This window comes from Meles meles, chromosome 13 (genome assembly GCF_922984935.1).
Source record: "Meles meles chromosome 13, mMelMel3.1 paternal haplotype, whole genome shotgun sequence".
Taxonomy (NCBI): Eukaryota; Metazoa; Chordata; class Mammalia; order Carnivora; family Mustelidae; genus Meles; species Meles meles.
The window spans coordinates 16,482,645-16,500,603 of NC_060078.1; the positions used below are offsets into that span (position 1 = coordinate 16,482,645).

At 37.3% G+C, this 17,959-nt stretch overlaps 1 protein-coding gene across 1 annotated transcript in view; it reads right to left on the reverse strand.

Annotated features, from left to right (window-relative positions):
* The window catches only part of PCDH15 (protocadherin related 15), a 567,896-nt gene that overhangs the window by 189,659 nt on the left and 360,278 nt on the right, over positions 1–17,959 (reverse strand). Inside the window, exon 19 of the mRNA XM_046026577.1 lies at positions 1,753–1,893. Within this exon, the coding sequence (XP_045882533.1) occupies positions 1,753–1,893 (141 nt within the window). The remainder of the gene's footprint in view (positions 1–1,752; positions 1,894–17,959) is intronic.

Below are 17,959 nucleotides of genomic sequence, written 5' to 3' on the forward strand. Positions count from 1 at the left end.
AAGTAACAAAGATTTATGTTAAAGAGGATTAGCAAGAAGCAAGTAAAGCATCATTTTTAATTACTGGACTGCCTGGCTCCAGAAGGGGGAGCAATGATCACTTCCTCACTGTCTTCCATGGACCAGGTACTGGACTGCTAGGGTATGTTACCTATCTTCTCACTTGCTCTTCACAACAATCCCACCAGTTGGGTGCTTTTTTCTTTTTTCTTTCTTTCTTTCTTTCTTTTTTTTTTTTAATTTTCTAGACAAGAAAACTTGAAGAAGTGGATTTACTAACTCTATGATAAAACACCCCAGTAAAACAGGTATATGATACTACATCTCTCCAATGATTAAACTGATTTCTCTCCCACAGTCCCACTGGTGCCCACAGCAAAAACACAGGCCATTATGAGCACCGACACTTATTTAAAAAGTGTTAAATTCAGTCACATTGATAGCAAAAAGCTAATTAGCTTCCTTACAAAAAAGAAATTAATTTTTCCCGTGAATTAATTGTCTGCAAGATTACAGGGCAGAAATACTTCACTCTGGAGGATAAAACTGGAAATCTTTATAGTTTAACAGAGTTGGAGATACACTCTCTTAAAAACATATAAAACTAAGTTCATACCATATAGAAGAAACTGTTCAAATGATGCAAACTGAAGAAAAGCTTTCATCTCAAGATGTTTCAAGTAATAATATTTATTACTACAACATTGTTTATAATTGCTCTTTTTTGGATAATGTATATTATGTCAAGAAGAATGCTTTTATTTAAGAAATGTTAAATATTTTCAATATTATGTGTTTCTCTGGAATATATGTCATTTTGGAACCTGCAGGCTACTAATTTAAACCAGTTCAACCTAGACGAAACCATAACTAAGGATCATCCTTGGGCCCATGTTTTACCCTTGGGTTAACACTGAACCAAGAGAACAATTGCTCCCAGCAGTGCTAGGATTATGTGAGGTGTACTACTCATTGACACACGCAAGGTTAACCAATGAGGACATTTCCGCAATGCAGGGCCAAAGGTTTTACTCACAATGAAAAAAATTATTCTAAGGAATTACAGAAAATGGAAACATTCAAACATTTAATAAAACAATTATTTATGATAATAATGAAGGGTGGTAATATTTCAAAATTTCCTGAAGTAGAACTTATCATGAGTACATAAACTTGACCCAATAATCTTGCCTCTCAGTACTTATCTTAAGGAAAAAGAAAATCATGGAAGTGGCAAATAATATTTGTGCAAGGAGTCTCACAACAGCAAATATTATTACAACAAAAAATTAGAAACATGAAATCCAACAACAAAGTGTAAGACAAAAAAATAAAACACGTTCATACAATAGAACATCATTCAACCATTAAAATAATACCATTAACAGTATTTACTGTCATGAGCAATATATTATTCAGTCAAAAAAAGCAGTATGAATAATACGATCATATTAGTATCAAACACACACGTGTATACTTGCATTTGTATGGAATGTCATCATAAGGATAGATATTAAACTGCTCAATTCTAGTTATCCACAAAATGTGAAATATCAATTCTGTGTGTAGTGGTTTTTTTTTTCTTTCTGCTTAACTATATTTCTTAAGTATATTCCTGGTAAAATATATATTATTTTGTAATTTTAAAAAAATTGAAAGGAGAAAAATGGAAACATGTATGGTCATCTATTAAACTGTACTCTCAGAAGTTAAATATCAAACAGATAATGGTAAGGAAAACACTGCACTGACCTTAAAAATTGTTGTAGGTTCTTCGTTAAGATTGACTCGAGTTATTACTCTTCCAGAATCTTCTTCTACATCAAAAATACTGGCAGGATAAGGAAACTGGGCATCATCTACTCTGTACCTCACACGACTTGCAGGCAATCCCTAAAATGAGATAATATTTTATTAATTCACTTTTGCAAAATGAAAACAAAGGGTATTGACAGCGGCAAACCAATGTATAAAATGCATGGCCTTCTAGAAGTGAAAAATTGTATTTAGCGCTCACACTTCCAGGTCTGGAATACAGCAGAATCTCTGTTTCTTTTGGATGACTGCCCCTGAATCAATGAAGTATCTTCACTACCTGTTATTGAAAATTATTTCTGTGACAGAATAAATTAATGTTGCTTTGGGTGTCTTCTCTTCCATTGTCCTTTAATTATAGGAATCTCACCTGACCTAAATCCCATGTCTGACTACTCTTTTACCTTCTGAGATAATTATAAATGGTGTTCTTTTATTGTGCTTACTTGAACTTTGACACTAAGAGAATGATGGAGCATGGAGGTCTGTTGTAAAGTGGAGGGATGGGTATGGAAGTGGAGGAGACAAAACTATTTACCAGCTGCTCTGTGCTGTTAAACATGCTAGTTTTGTGTGGTTTTTTTTTCATAAATAAATTAGTCCCCATAACAATCCTTTAGGAAAACATTACTAATGATGATGATAGTAATAATAGTAAGATAAAGATAGCTAACATTTGTTGAATGCTTATTATGTCCAAGAACTATACTAAAGATGATACATGTAGATTCAACCACCCATTTTTTATTTTTAGATAATGAACTTGAGGCTTATAGGGAGTTAAAGGATGTGGAATTGTCCCAGATATAGAACAAGATAAATTGGGATATTAAATCTCTTGGGACACTGAAAAAATAAAGTTAAATTTAAAAAATCATTAAAAAAGAAATTAATATTTGATACATTTTTAAAGACTACAATAAAAATAGTCAAAACTGACTTACTTACATTAGGGTTTACTTTGGTCTCATTTTGAATTACATAAAGTGACACTGGAATTACATAACCTTCTCTGTGCATAAGTCACCCCTCAGGTCAAGTAAACAGTTTGGGCACAGAGCTGGTATGTGGTAGATTTGATCACAAACCTGAACAGACACCATGGAGGAAAGCACTCCCAAGACTCAGTCACAGGAATAGCTACCTTCTCTACATCTATTTTCAGTTTTTGCAATTTCTTTCAGTCTTGTGTCTCTAAACAACTTCTATGTGTTTATAATTCCCATTTACATTCCAGCTACATTCCCCCTTTAAACTCCAAAGTAATATATATATATATAATGGTCAGCTTAGATGTTCTGTTTTTAACTCAGCATATCCCAAACCAGCATCCTGATTTCTTCTCCCAAAAGTGCACCTTCTCCACACTAGATCGATGGCCCCACCTTTCACCAAGTTGGTCCATCTGAAAGCCTAGAAGTGGCCATTGACCCTTCTCTTTCTCTTGGACTCTACCACCAAACCATCCTGAAGTCCTGCTAATAACTCAATGAATGCATGCCTGATGTAGATTATTCTTATCTCTATCCACTTGTTTTCTGCAGTGGACTCTTAATTGACTTTCTGCTTCTATTCTATTGAAGTTATCTTTAAAAATATAAACCTTTCCTGAGATATAAAAATATAACCCACAAACTGAGAGCTTTCCCCCTAAAATCAGGAATAAGAACAAGAGTGTCTACTCTCACCACTTCTATTCAACATGGAACTAGAAGTCCCAACCACAGCAACTAGACAAGAAAAAATAAATAAAAGTAACCAAATTGGTAAGGAACAAGTAAAACTTCCACTATTTGCAAATGACTTGATATTATATATAGAACCCTAAAAACTGCAGCAAAATACTACTAGAACTGATAAATGAATTCAATAAGGTCTCAGAATACAAAATCAATATACAGAAATCCTTTGTATTTCTATATATTAATAACAAAATAGCGGAAAGAGAAACAAAGAGAACAGTCCCATTCTCAACTGCACCAAAAATAATAAAATACCTAGGAATACTCTGGAAACTATAACATTGATGAAAGCAACTGAAGGTAACACAAACAAATGGAAAGGTCTATGATCATGGATTGGGAGAATATTATTAAAATGTCCATACTATCAACAAACTACAAATTTCATACACTCTCTCTCAAAACACCAAAAATATTTTTCACCAAACGAGAACAATCACAAAATGAGTAAGGAAGCAGAAAAGACCTCAAATAGCTAAAGCATTCTTGAAAAAGAAGAACAAAACTGGAGGCATCCCAATCCCAATTTCAAAAATATACCATACAAAGCTATCGAAATCAAAACAGTATGGTACTGACACAAAAACAGACACATAGATCAATGGAACAGATTAAAGAGCCCAGAAATAATCCCACGGTTATATGGTCAATTAATTTTTGACCAAGGAGGCAAGAATATGCAATTGGTGGGGAACATGTCTGGCTCAGTTGGTTAAGCATCTGACTCTTGGATTTGGCTCAGATCATGATCTCAGGGTCCTGGGACTGAGCCCTGAGTTGGGCTCTGTGCTCAGTGGGGAAGCAGCTTGAGGATTTCTGTCCCTCCCTCTGCTTGTGTGCTCTCTCTCTTTCTCTAAAGTAAATAAATCTTTAAGAAAAAGAATATTCAATGGGAAAAAAGTCTATTCAACAAATGGTATTGGAAAACTGGTCTACATTCTTACTCCATATATAAAAATAAATTAAAAATAGATTAAAGGCTTAAATGTGAGACCTGAAATCATAAAAATCCTAGAAAAGAGCATAGACAATAATTTTTCTGACATTGACTGTAGTAACATTTTTTTTCTGGATATGTCTCCTAAGGCAAGGTAAACAAAAGCAAAAATAAACTATCAGGACTAAATCAAAACAAAACCTTCTGTAAAAATGAAGGAAAGGATAAACAAAACTAAAAGATAACCTACTTAATGGAAGATGTTTGCAGAAGACATAATCAATTAGGGGTTAGATAGTATCCAAAATATATCAAAAACTTAAGCAACTTAACACCAAAAGAAAAAAAAAAAACCCAAATAATTTAATTAAAAATGTGCAGAAGACATAAACAGACACTTGCCAAAGATACACAGATGGCCAGATACACATGAAAAGATGTTCTAAATCATTCAATGGCACAGAAATGCAAATCAAAATTACAATGAGATCTAACCTCTCAGCTGGCAGAATGGCTAAAATAAAAAAAAAAATAGCAAGTGCTGGTGAAGATGTGGAGAAAAAGGAACCCTCATGCTCTGTTGGTGGGAATCCAAACTGGTGCAGCCACTGTGGAAAACAATATGGAGGTTCTTCAAAAAAATTAAAAATAGGGCTTCCTGATGATCCAGCAATTCCACTATTGAAATTACTGAAGAATACAAAAATAATAACTCAAAAAGGTATACGCACCCCTATGTTTTTAGCCGCATTATTTACAATACCCAAGATATGGAAGCAACTCAAATGTCCACTGATAGATGTAATTCTATATTATATACTGGAATATTACTCAACCACATAAAAGGATGAGATATTGCCATTCGTGACAATATGGATGAACCTAGAGGGTGTTATGCTAAGTGAAATAAGTAAGAATAAGAAATAACAAATAACTATATGATACACTGACATGTGGATCCTCAAAAACAAAACAAATGAACAAACAAATGAAAAGCAGAATCAGACCTATAAACACAGAGGACAAACAGATGGTTGTCTGAGGGAAGGAGGTTGAGGAAGGTAAAATGGGCAAAGGGGAGACACAGGCTTTCAATTGTGGGATGAATAAGTCATGGGGATGAAAGGCATGAGAGGAATAGAATCATTGTAATAGTGTTTACGGTGACAGATGGGAGCTACACTTGGGGTAAGCCCAACATAAGGTATCAAGTGATTCACTGTGCTATGCACCTGGACTTGTGTGACACTGTATGTAAAATATACTCAAATCTAAAAATTAAAAAAAAAATAATGATAATGGGGGCACCTGCATGGCTCATTGGGTTAAGCCTCTCCCTTCAGCTCAGCTCATGATCTCAGGGTCCTGGGATCGAGCTCCACATTGGGCTTCCTGCTCAGTAGGGAGCCTGCTTTCCCCCTCTCTCTGCCTGCCTCTCTGCCTAGTTGTGATCCCGCTCTCTTCAAATAAATAAATTAATTAAAAAAATAATGATAATGGCAGGAGTTCTTAGCGCTCCATTTGTCTGCTTTACTACATTATCTAATAACGTGCAATTCATGTGTTCTCACGTGTATGCTTACAAGAAACCCATGCGTTGTTATGAGTCGTAACCATACCTTACAAAAAGACAATCAAGGCTCTTAAAGGTAGCACATTTCTGAATTTCCTCAGCTAGTACATGTCATCATTATTACTCAAATGAAACACGCTCATACTACAACACAGGTCCTTACACTTGAACCCAATGTGACATTTATCTATGATATCCTACAGGCAACAGTCCTTCAACATGAGAATGAACAAAGTTACTTGGGAAAAATGCTCTGGTAAATCCTGCTTAGTTCATGCACTGCCCAGAAAGTTCTGTAGCACATGTCCCATGAAGAGGAGTGAAGGAAGAAAGAGCAACATCATAGCACAAACGGTTTCAAGACAAAATTTCAGAGTTTCTGTTTGATTCAGCTCCCACTCCATCTGTAGTATAACTGAAACCCTTGCTCCCATCACAAAGTAGTTATCCAGAAACTTAAAATATCTTCATTAGACTTGGCATGCTTTCTTTACAAAGCCAATGTACTCATAGTATATTTTGAATTATGCCTTTAACTGATAAAAAGAGGACAAGTTTCAGTATTCTGAAGTGTTACCTCCCACATGCCTAACATATTTTGCTTTCCAGAACATCCAGGTCCTTCCTAGAGGGTCATGACAGGTAAGACTGCAGGTGTATGTCATGAACTTTTTTATTCTATGATTTGTTATTCCACAGATCTCTACCACATAAAGAAAATGTGGCCTCCTGTGGCATGGTTAGCCCACCCGAGTCATTCTCACTGGTCCCCCATCACCCTTAGGGGGTGCACTGCATTTTATTTGATATTACATGCAGCAATAACTAAATACCTAAAATTATTTGGATTTTCCTTTGACTGTTTTCAAAAGTGTTTTCTCTTTCTTTCCCTCTTTCCCTCTCTTCCCTCTATTTTTATCTTCCTTTTTCATCTTTCCTCCCTATCTCTCTTCCTCCTTTTTTCTTCTTTTCCAAAATCTTTTTACTTGAGTCTTGCTTTATACTTAAATAATTAAGCCATATGATAAGTGAAGTTAACTGGCTTTGGGAACTGCTTCAACTAACATGCCTAACATTGTCTGTAGGTCGTTTACAGCATGAGTCAGGCAAGGTAAAATTACTATGATTAATCTGGAAAACAATGTATTTGTAAAATTCAGAAATTCAACCATACTAAAAAAAAAGGAACCATTATGAACTTTATCACTTAATATTACTTATTATTATTTATTAAATATTGAATGTTTGATTCCACTAAAAATTTAATAGGTATGATCAAAGTATTCTAATGTACAAAGTTCACTCAATTATATTTTAGAAAATGAAATAGTTCACTAAGTTGATGAATTATGTATTCTATTAACTGTAATATAACATGGCATGTAAATATTCAAGTTATCATTTAGTAAATATCAATTTCAATATTGGTATTAATTTTTAAAAACCCAAATAATTCATAATTTTGACAAATATTAACTTACCAAATATTTTGGTTTTTCTTTACTTCAAATTGTGCTAGAAATAGAAGGATCTCTGTTTACTCTTCCATATTCCCAGTAAGTTGATATTTTTGAATACATTGATCATATTTATTTTTAAAGTAAACCAAGCTATAAAAACATACTTAAAATTGAGATGAAAATATTTATTACTTCATACTCTAATTTGGGATAAGATAGTATATATATTATACTGTGTATGTCTGTATATGCATTTATATGTTTATTAAGAGAGCTTTTTTAGACCATCAGTACTGAATGAAGAGCTGTCTTTTCAAAAAAGCCAATCTTTAGGGGCACCTGGGTGGCTCTGTGGGTTAAGCCTCTGCCTTTGGCTCGGGTCATGGTCTCAGAGTCCTAGGATCAAGCCATGCATCAGACTCTCTGCTCAGCAGGGAGCCCGCTTCCCCCCTCCCTCTCTCTCTGTCAAATAAATATATATAAAAAAACTTTTTAAAAAGCCAATCTTTAAAATTTTATTACTATGGCAATAGATGTCTTATCTATAGCATTTCCAAAGTATAATGAAGTCACTAACACCGCAAGCAGTTTACAAAAATTATTTTCTTCAAGTTTATACTAAATTAAAACTAGGCTATAGTTTAATTTATAAATGATAAGAAAAAGGCTTCTTGCTCTTGCATGCTGATAAAAAATTTCGTCTTTATTTAGGACAGAAGAAACCTCATGAGGTTATCAGTTAGCTCTCTGTCCTTAGACAACAGCACCACTAAACCATTTCATTCACATAAAATTTTGGCAAAAGGAAGTTCATCAGTGTTGTTCAGACCCACAGTGGCATTTCAGGACTTAGACAATCAGAAGGGCTCTTTCCTCAGGGAAACACTCCCTGAAAGCCATGCTCTTTGTCCCCCACAGTGAGGGGGCATATTCCTTTTTCTTTTCAAGGGAACAGAAGCCTTCCTAACTGAAAACCAATGTTTTACCCCAAGCTTCATTTTTGTCAGCATAGACAGTTATAATTCTTTTCACAGCAACTGAGGGATTCTCTTCTTGCTTGTCTGTCTCCATGCCCATACTTCCCATAGTTGTCTAGAAATGTTTCCAACTGTGGGCTCAGAAGAACAAAGCAAATCATATATGGTTTTAGGGCACCATCAAGGAAGACAAATTAGACAGCCGCACAGTAGAATCCACTAACTAAACTACCATGTCTCTTCCTTCATACAGGTGTCTTAATATGATGACGTAAAATGTATTTTGAAGTGAAAATGAACTTTTGGGACTTCATCAAGATCAAGTGAAAAGTTAGTGAGTGATTTCATAATAGGTATGTAATCTCACATAAAAAAAATAAGACTTTTTTTTATGTGAGATTACATACCTATTATGAAATCACCCACTAACTTTCAAAAACCACGTTGGACCAGAGTCTATCTCATAGTCCCTTTTTTGAAATTTTACCTTGACTGCAAAGTCAAAATACATTTTTAAAAATTTCTTTTCAGCATAACAGTATTCATTGTTTTTGTACCACACCCCATGCTCCATGCAATACGTGCCCTCCTTAATACCCACCACCTGGCTCCCCCAACCTCCCATCCCCCGCCCCTTCAAAACCTTCAGATTGTTTTTCAGAGTCCATAGTCTCTAATGGTTCACCTCCCCTTCCAATTTCCCTCAACTCCCATCTCCTCTCCATCTCCCTATGTCCTCCATGTCATTTGTTATATTTGTTATGCTCCACAAATAAGTGAAACCATATGATACTGGACTCTCTCTGCTTGACTTATTTCAAGGGGAACCCTTTCTCCACATTCTCTCCAACACACGTCTACTTTTGGGAACTTTCTTTCCACAGGTTCCTTATCATCTCTTTTCTTTTTTTTTTTTTTTTTATTTTTATTTATTTATTTGACAGACAGAGACCACAAGTAGGCAGAGAGGCAGGCAGAGAGAGGGAGGGAAGCAGGCTCCCCACTGAGGAGAGAGCCTGATGCGGGGCTCGATCCCAGGACCCTGGGATCATGACCTGAGCTGAAGGCAGAGGCTTTAACCCACTGAGCCATCCAGGTGCCCCCTGTTATCATCTCTTTTCTGATGCATTTTCCCCCAAACAAAAATCACTGATATAATCTTCACTTCCTTTCTGCTCTCAAAAAGTGTGCAAATGACCACTGCAAGCAGGGACTCAGGTGACACATATTTTCAACCACAGTAGGGGTTCCATATACAGCCACAACCCCATGGAATTGACATCCTTGGAGTCATCTGCTCTCACAGAGCTCACAGTCAAGGGACAGAGATGTGCTGCAAGCCCGTGAACAAGTAAATATGAAATATAAATTCAGATAGGGATACATAGTCTAAAGAAAATACAATAGGATTGACTCAAGTGGTTTCTGAATGGGTAGAGGCAGAGGAGGGGTCATCTGAGAACTGGGTGTTGGAACTAGCCACACAGGAGAGAGACCAAGCATGAACAACAGACAAACGAGTGTTGGGATAGATGTGAGGTTGGTGTTCTAGGAGGGCCATTCTTGCTGAATTACTTCAAATGATCATCAGGAAGGTAGGGATAGGAGAAGAACTCCATCTTCCCAATTCAGTTCTCATTATGGTACCCTCAGGACTCAGCTGCATCTAGTGAGTAGATGTGTCAAATGAACGAGGGAATGAAGGGATCCTCCATATAATGATTTAATCCCTGGCTCCCCCAACCTCCCATCCCCCACCCCTTCAAAGAGACTATGGACTCTGAAAAACAACCTGAGGGTTTTGAAGGGTCAGGGGTGGGAGGTTGGGGGAACAGGTGGTGGGTGATGGGGAGGGCACGTTTTGCATGGAGCACTGGGTGTTGTGCAAAAAGAATGAATACTGTTACGCTGAAAAAAAAAATAAATAAAAAGGGAAAAAAAAAAAAAACCCTCAGATTGTTTTTTCAGAGTCCATAGTCATCAAGATCAAAAGCTTCTGCACAGCAAAGGAAACAGTCAACAAAACAAAGAGGCAACCCACAGAATGGGAGAAGATATTTGCAAATGACAGTACAGACAAAAGGTTGATATCCAGGATCTATAAAGAACTCCTCAAACTCAACACACACAAAACAGACAATCATATAAAAAACATGGGCAGAAGACATGAACAGACATTTCACTCAGCATAATCTCTTCCAATCTCGTCCATGTTGCTACAAAAGTTGGGTATTCATCCTTTCTGATGGAGGCATAATACTCCATAGTGTATATGGACCACATCTTCCTTATCCATTCGTCCTTGAAGGGCATCTTGGTTCTTTCCACAGTTTGGCGACCGTGGCCATTGCTGCTATAAACATTGGGGTACAGATGGCCCTTCTTTTCACTACATCTGTATCTTTGGGTAAATACCCAGTAGTGCAATTGCAGGGTCACAGGGAAACTCTATTTTTAATTTCTTGAGGAATCTCCACACTGTTCTCCAAAGTGGCTGCACCAACTTGCATTCCCACCAACAGTGTAAGAGGGTTCCCCTCAGTCTAGTACTTCAGAAATGAAACTATCATCATGAAAATCCTTTTTTTTTTTTTCTGGACTGGCTCAATATAAAACATTATCTCTTCCCTACTTCTCAGCTTTCTTTAATTATATTTAATACCTTCTGTTGTTAAGCCCATCCTTTAATAGAATGACATAATCCTCTGGATTTTTCCTACAAAGGAATCCTCATATGACTTACATTATTAAGATATTGATGATGTTTTCTTACACTCACTGCATCACACAATGTGTCTAATCCAAGTTACACTGTGGATTAATTTACTGTTGAACAGGATTGAGTTTCCTGAGTAATTTGTTGGTAACTGTGAGAATCATCATTACACAGGTAATTTTGTATATGGTTTGGAGGATCACTTAAAAATTTTACTAACCTTAGAAAGTGGCTAAATTGTTGGCATGTTTTCCATTTAAAGCCCGCTAATATATGTTCATAGATTCTCACCTATGGCTACTATTTATCTCTCAGAATGATAAACAATGAGGAGAAAGAGAGATGTGCTTCTGTACTTATGGGCCTCAGAACGGTGTGGGGCAGGGAGAAAGAAGGGGCACAGATAAACACGAACACTTCTGATAAAAGCCGTAAAGGAGAAGTATGGGTCCTACTAACTGAAGGTGCTAGAACTAGATCACAGGTCTTAATGTTTATAATCAAGTAGACTTTCTACTCACTGCAGGCACATCCCTATGAACACGAGATGAGCCTTCTACATGCAGTCTTTTTCATAGGGAGTATCGTGACGGTGTCACATGTGGAGTCCAATCTGGTATATAGTTTGAGTATTAGAGCGACAAGCTAAAATTTAATTTATGTGTCAAGATTTCGAATACTTTGTCTTCCACTCAAGGGAAGAAAAGTAGAGATGCATCATTATGAGGTGACATAAATTGAAGATGGTCTATTTAAATGAAATACCTTGCTAATCATTGGTTTAAAAAAACTTTATTAAAATATGTGCATATTTGGGGCACCTGGGTGTCTCAGTCGGTTAAGCGTCTGCCTTTGGCTCAGGTCATGAGCTCCGGGTCCTGGGACTGAGCCCCACATTGGGTTCCCTGCTCAGTGGGGGGGTCTGCTTCTCTTTTGTTCATCACCCCCCACCTTGACTCATGCTTATGCTCACTCTTGCTCTCTCTCTCTCTGAAATAAATAAATAAAATCTAAAACATACATACATACGTATTTATTTGGGGGGCATTGTAGAGACCCAATTAGCATGGTGTTTTCATGAAAACTTTATTCTCAAATTATACACTGCCATAAATGACACTAGAAATACTTCATGAGTCCAGGCATTGATATCCTAAAGTCAATAAATGCTGAGTAGATAAGGACTGTACCAAACCAGAGGCGAAGTTTGGGAAGTTTGCCATCTCCCTGAAAGCAAGAATGATGATGAGGAAATACCAACTATCATCTGCGTGCCTGACATTGACTAAGTGCTTTCATTCTTCATCAAACCCAAGTACCAATCCAGTGCAATGTTCTTACTATTCTTACATGGAGATGAGGTTTCAAGAAGTAAAGTAACTGCAGTACAATATCATTTTTCCTGGTTAAACACACATGCCAGCCCTGGTGACATTAATCAATGGCTTTGAAAGAATCAGAATGTTTGCCAACCCTAATTGCCCTCAGGAAGGGCATGATTTAATATCACCTATTAATAAATGAATTAATTGATTTGTTTGTTCATGTATTAGGTTTCTTTCCAAATATGATTTGAAGTAGTACGTGACTTATTTAAATAGAGTGTGGTTTCCAAAATGTGAAAGGTATTTCAACTTTGTGATGTCCTTTTCCCCACTAAATTTGACTGTGCAAGGCTCAATAAATATTAGTATGAGATAATACTACTGGAATGGTCATTTATTCAGCATATAGACAGCAAGGTGGTGATATAGTGACGTTCTGAACCAGACATTTTTTTCAGATGAGGGGAACATGAAAGACCAAAAAAAAAAAAAAAAAAATCCCATCATCATAGTGCTGACATTTGATTTTTTTTAAATTAATTAATTTATTTTTTTCAGCGTAACAGTATTCATTGTTTTTGCACAACACCCAGTGCTCCATGCAATATGTGCCCTCCCTATTACCCACCACCTGGTTCCCCCAACCTCCCACCCCCGCACCTTCAAAACCCTCAGGTTGTTTTTCAGAGTCCATAGTCTCTTATGGTTTGCCTCCTTTCCAATTTCCCTCAACTTCCTTCTCCTCTCCATCTCCCAATGTCCTCCATGACATTTGATTTTTTACATCAAACAGTAACACATTTATATACAACGATGGGGTGGGTATAATCAATGTGGCAGAATAAATGTAAATTTATATCAAGAAAACAGAACCTTAAGATTACAATTATTTTCTTTTTTACTAAGTTCATTTTTACTTTGGGCTTCCATTTCTATAGTGAGCATTAAACATAATATGGTTTGACTTAATGATGGTGAGAATGTAATTAATTACTACAGAAGGTAATCGCAGGTCTGTATGAAAGATCTTCCAAAACTTACAAACAGAGGGAATTTCAATGAGCCTATAATGGACCAAAATAATTAAGTTCTTAATATCAGGGGATGTCTTGATTTAGTAATTTTTCTTATATACATAATTATCAAGAAATTACTTATTCAGACCCACATAATTTTCTTTGTAATAATGGCAATCACATTATATCAGGGAATACTAAATCTATTATTACCATTACAAACAAACATTAAATAATTTGTTTTCAAGTATACAAAGATTGTTCTCCCTGATGTGGTTTCTAAAATTCTTTTTTTCCAATGTCCTCTAAAGCAACTAATCTGATTTACTTTGTAACAGTGTAATTCACCAAACCTCCCAAGTATGATTTAGCATTAGGGATTACTGCAAAGTGGTTTATATTGCTTTTTGTAATCATAATAGCTTTTTTAGTGGATCTAACCAAATGCTAAGGAAAGTCAAACTCTCCATGTGACCACTGAGAAGAAATGGGCTTTTCTTTCTTCCTCTCTCCTCCCCACTGTCTGACATCCGCAGTAACTGCCAGGTGTGGACAACACAGTGAGTCAACATCTCAGGGACAAGTGCCTTGTGCTTATGTCACTGACCTAATATAACATAGACTGTGCATACAGTTGAGTTTCTACCAATGTGGTATCAACATAACTCTCCAAGATCCCAAGAAGTATTTGCGTCAGGGTAATTTTAACTCTAAATCTTTGGGCAAATATGCTTTTCAAAGGTAAACATAACTCAATCCCCTCAAGACATCAAATAACAAATAATGCATTCCTTGTAAAATTTCTTCATTGAGGTACATTGTAGAAATTTCTAAAAATAACAGTAGGCAAACATTCAACTTGCCTCGCATAAATGAACTCATAAACCCAAAGGAACTTAAAAATAGGAATGAAGCCACAGAAGAGCTAGTGATTAGTGATCCTGTCCCTTCTGCCTTAAAACCCTCCCATTTTTTCTTAGGAAAGGAAATTTTGTCAGTCTCTTCAAGCCTATCAAACTCCATACGTTCTGACTCAGGTTTTCCTTTCCAGACTCCTGGCAAAGTTACCTCCTTTTGGTTTTTGAAAATTATTTTTCTTTCTCCGACTTTAGGGTCTAATTCTTCCATGTCTCCTTGCATTGGAAATGCAATTTTTTGCATTTCCTCAGCTTTCTGTCACTTTTTCCAGAGCCTTCCTTGACTTCTCAGACAAATCAGTCTCCCTTTTGTCTAAGTTCAGAACACCCTAAAGATTCACTTCTTAGAGCTTTTTATGGTCTGTCATTTCTACTTGATTTCCAACTCTACACATTTGAAATTCTAAGTCAAGGAAACATGGCAATGTTAGTTCTTAATATTTCATGCAGTGCCCTTAATTAATACTGGACACACAAACATGCAATAAATATTGGCAGATTTTTATTTTGTTTCAAACACAAAGATAGAGATTTAAGTTAAATATAACCCACAGTTCATGAAACATTGCCATAGGTGGATCAAGACATACTTGTTCCTCTTTTATGTCCTTTTATCCTCACAACACAATCTTACCTCTTTTTCTAAGGCAACTATTTTAATGAATTTAAGAAATATTTTTTAACTAGATTGTTGTGGTACATTGCACAATTGTTCAGTAAATGATCACTCCTTCTTCCTCCACTTCTGGCCTCATTGATTCTGGGCTTGGCTGTGGGACTTATTTTGGTCAGCAGACTGTGAAACCTGGGACACGTGGCTGGACATGTGACCATGTGGTTAGGCAAGTTCTCTCACGGTCTTGTCCTTCCCCGTGCACAGAGCAGGCTAGTTTAAGCATGGATCCCTGAAGGAAGAGGTATGTAAACCAGACTTGAGGACAACCTTCAGCCTGAAAACAAGGTCAGCCAACATCTAGCTGCCTCAAATATCTACAAGTGGGAATATCTTTGTTATCATGAACCTAGTGGTATTCTGGTATTGTTCAGTGTGCAGCATTTTGGGAGGAAAACCTAACTTGCATATTACACGCCTTTTTGCTTTTTAAAAGAATTTTATATAATAGTGCTATTTTCTCTTTCTTACTATGTCCACTGAATATTACGTCATTGCATTTCATTCTTGTTGCTCTATGCTCATAAAATCCTGCTGTGCTAGAATTTCTTGAGATATTTCAGTCTTAATAATGATCATGGCTGGGTGGGAATTTTTCTGATGTGTTAGTCCCCACTATGGCTGATAATATTCCTGGCACAGAGATTTCCCTGAATGCTTTGGGATTCTTTGACTCTGCATTAAGGACAGCTTGGGGCTGGGGAGAGATGGGGGTGGAGGACCCTACATTATCATGCTGGGTTAGAAGAGTAGAAGAGCCAAGGTGAAGCCACATGAGCTATCGCATACAGCTGTAGTGTTGGTCTGGTCAACCAGAAACCCAAGTACAGAACACTCAGCTCTGGTTCTTCCATTGCAAACACACCGTGAGAGGACATCAAGCTGGGAAAAAGGGGTCACAGTGATGGGTCAGAGGCCCAGCTCCTTCTCCACTGCCCCACATCTCACTCATCCCCCAATTCATGCTCAATAAACTGGACCTCTGACCTTCACAGGTCATAAAATCCTGCCATTTGTGGCAACATGGATGAACCTTGAGGATATTATGCTATGTGACCTAAACTAGTCACAGAAGCACAGATACTGCATGATTCTAGTTGTATGAGGTATCTAGAGCAGTCAACCTCATAGAAGATAATGATAGTGTTGTGGTTGCTCAGGAATGATGGACAGCTGCTGTTCATGGCATATAATGTTCAATTATGTTGGGGGAGGAGTCAAGATGGCAGAGGAGTAGCAGGCTGAGATGACATCAGGTAGCAGGAGTCCTAGATAGTTATCAAACCATTCCAAACACCTAAAAATCCAACAGGAGATCAAAGAGAAGAAGAGCAGCAATTCTAGAAACAGAAAATTGACCACTTTCTGAAAGGTAGGAAGTGTGGAGAAGTGAATCCAAAGCCATGGGAAGATAGACCATAGGAGGAGGGGCCAGCTCCCAGCAAGCAGCGGAGCAATGGAGCAAAAAATCAGAACTTTTAGAAACTGCTCCACTGAGGGACATCACCCCAGAGCCTAAGTGGGGGTGGAGCCCTCACAGGGACAGCATGATCTCAGGTACCCCAGGGTCACAGAAGAATTGGGGGTGTCTGAGTGTAGCAGAGCTTGCAGGTATTAGAGCAGGGAAGCTGGCTACAGAGACGGAGCAGAGGAGTGAGCTCTCAACTTGGGGTTACCTTAAACTGTGATCCGTGGCACAGTCAGACCAGTGCTCTTTGAGCAGGGAGCCCACAAGTGGTAGATTCGGGGAGACCCCTCTGGAAGAGACCAGGAATCTGCTGGGTTTGGAGATTCCAAATGCAGCTGTGTGCAAGAGACAGAGACGCTCAGTCACAGGCCAGGTGAGCTCAGAGAGCGGCTGGAGACCAGGAAGACAGGAGTGATTGAGTGCTTTTCTCTGAGGGTGCCCTGAGGAGTGGGGCCCCAAGCTCTCAGCTCCTCTGGGCGGGAGATTGGGAGGCTGCCATTTTCATTCTGGTCCTCCAGAGCTCTATAGAAAACATTCAGGGAACAAAAGCTCCTGAGAGTGAACCTGAGCAGATTACTTGGCCTGGCCCTTGGCAAGGGCAGTGCAATTCCACCTCGGGCAAAGACACTTAAGAATCTCTACAACAGGACTCCCAGAAGATCAGCAAGAAATCCAGCCAAGACCAAGCTTGCTGATCAAGGAGAAGAGAAGAATTCCAGAGGAGGGGAAAGCAAAGCATAGAATTCATGGATTTCTCCCCATGATTCCTTAGTCTTGCAAAGGTAAATTTATTTTATTTTTTTCTTATTCTAATTTTTTAACTTTTACTCTTTCCTCTTTTAATGTTTTTTAACTAGTTTATCTTAACAATATCTTTCTTTAAAAAATCTTTTGAACATTTATTGTTAGAGTCATATTTTATCCTTCATTGTATCTAACTTTATCTTTTGTATACACATAGGGCTTTTTCTTCTAAAAAATATGGGATACAACTTCTTCTAATAGATCAAAATATACCCTAAATCTAGCACAAGGTTTGTTCTAGTCTCCAGCCTGAGCAAATTCTCTCCACTTTCTTTTTCTTTATTTTCCCAACCAACTTATCAACTCCTTTCTTAGAAATTTTTTTAAATTTTCATCTTTACAGTCATATTCCATCCTTCATCATGTTTACCCTTATTTGTGTGTGTGTGTGTGTGTGTGTGTTTCTTTCTTTCTTTGAGGGTGTGTGTGTGTTTCTTTCTTTCTTTGAGGGTGTGTGTGTGTGTATGTTTATATATATGTTTTTCTTTCTTTAAAATTTGGAAGGTAGTTTCTTCTAAGAGACTAAAAGACTCCCA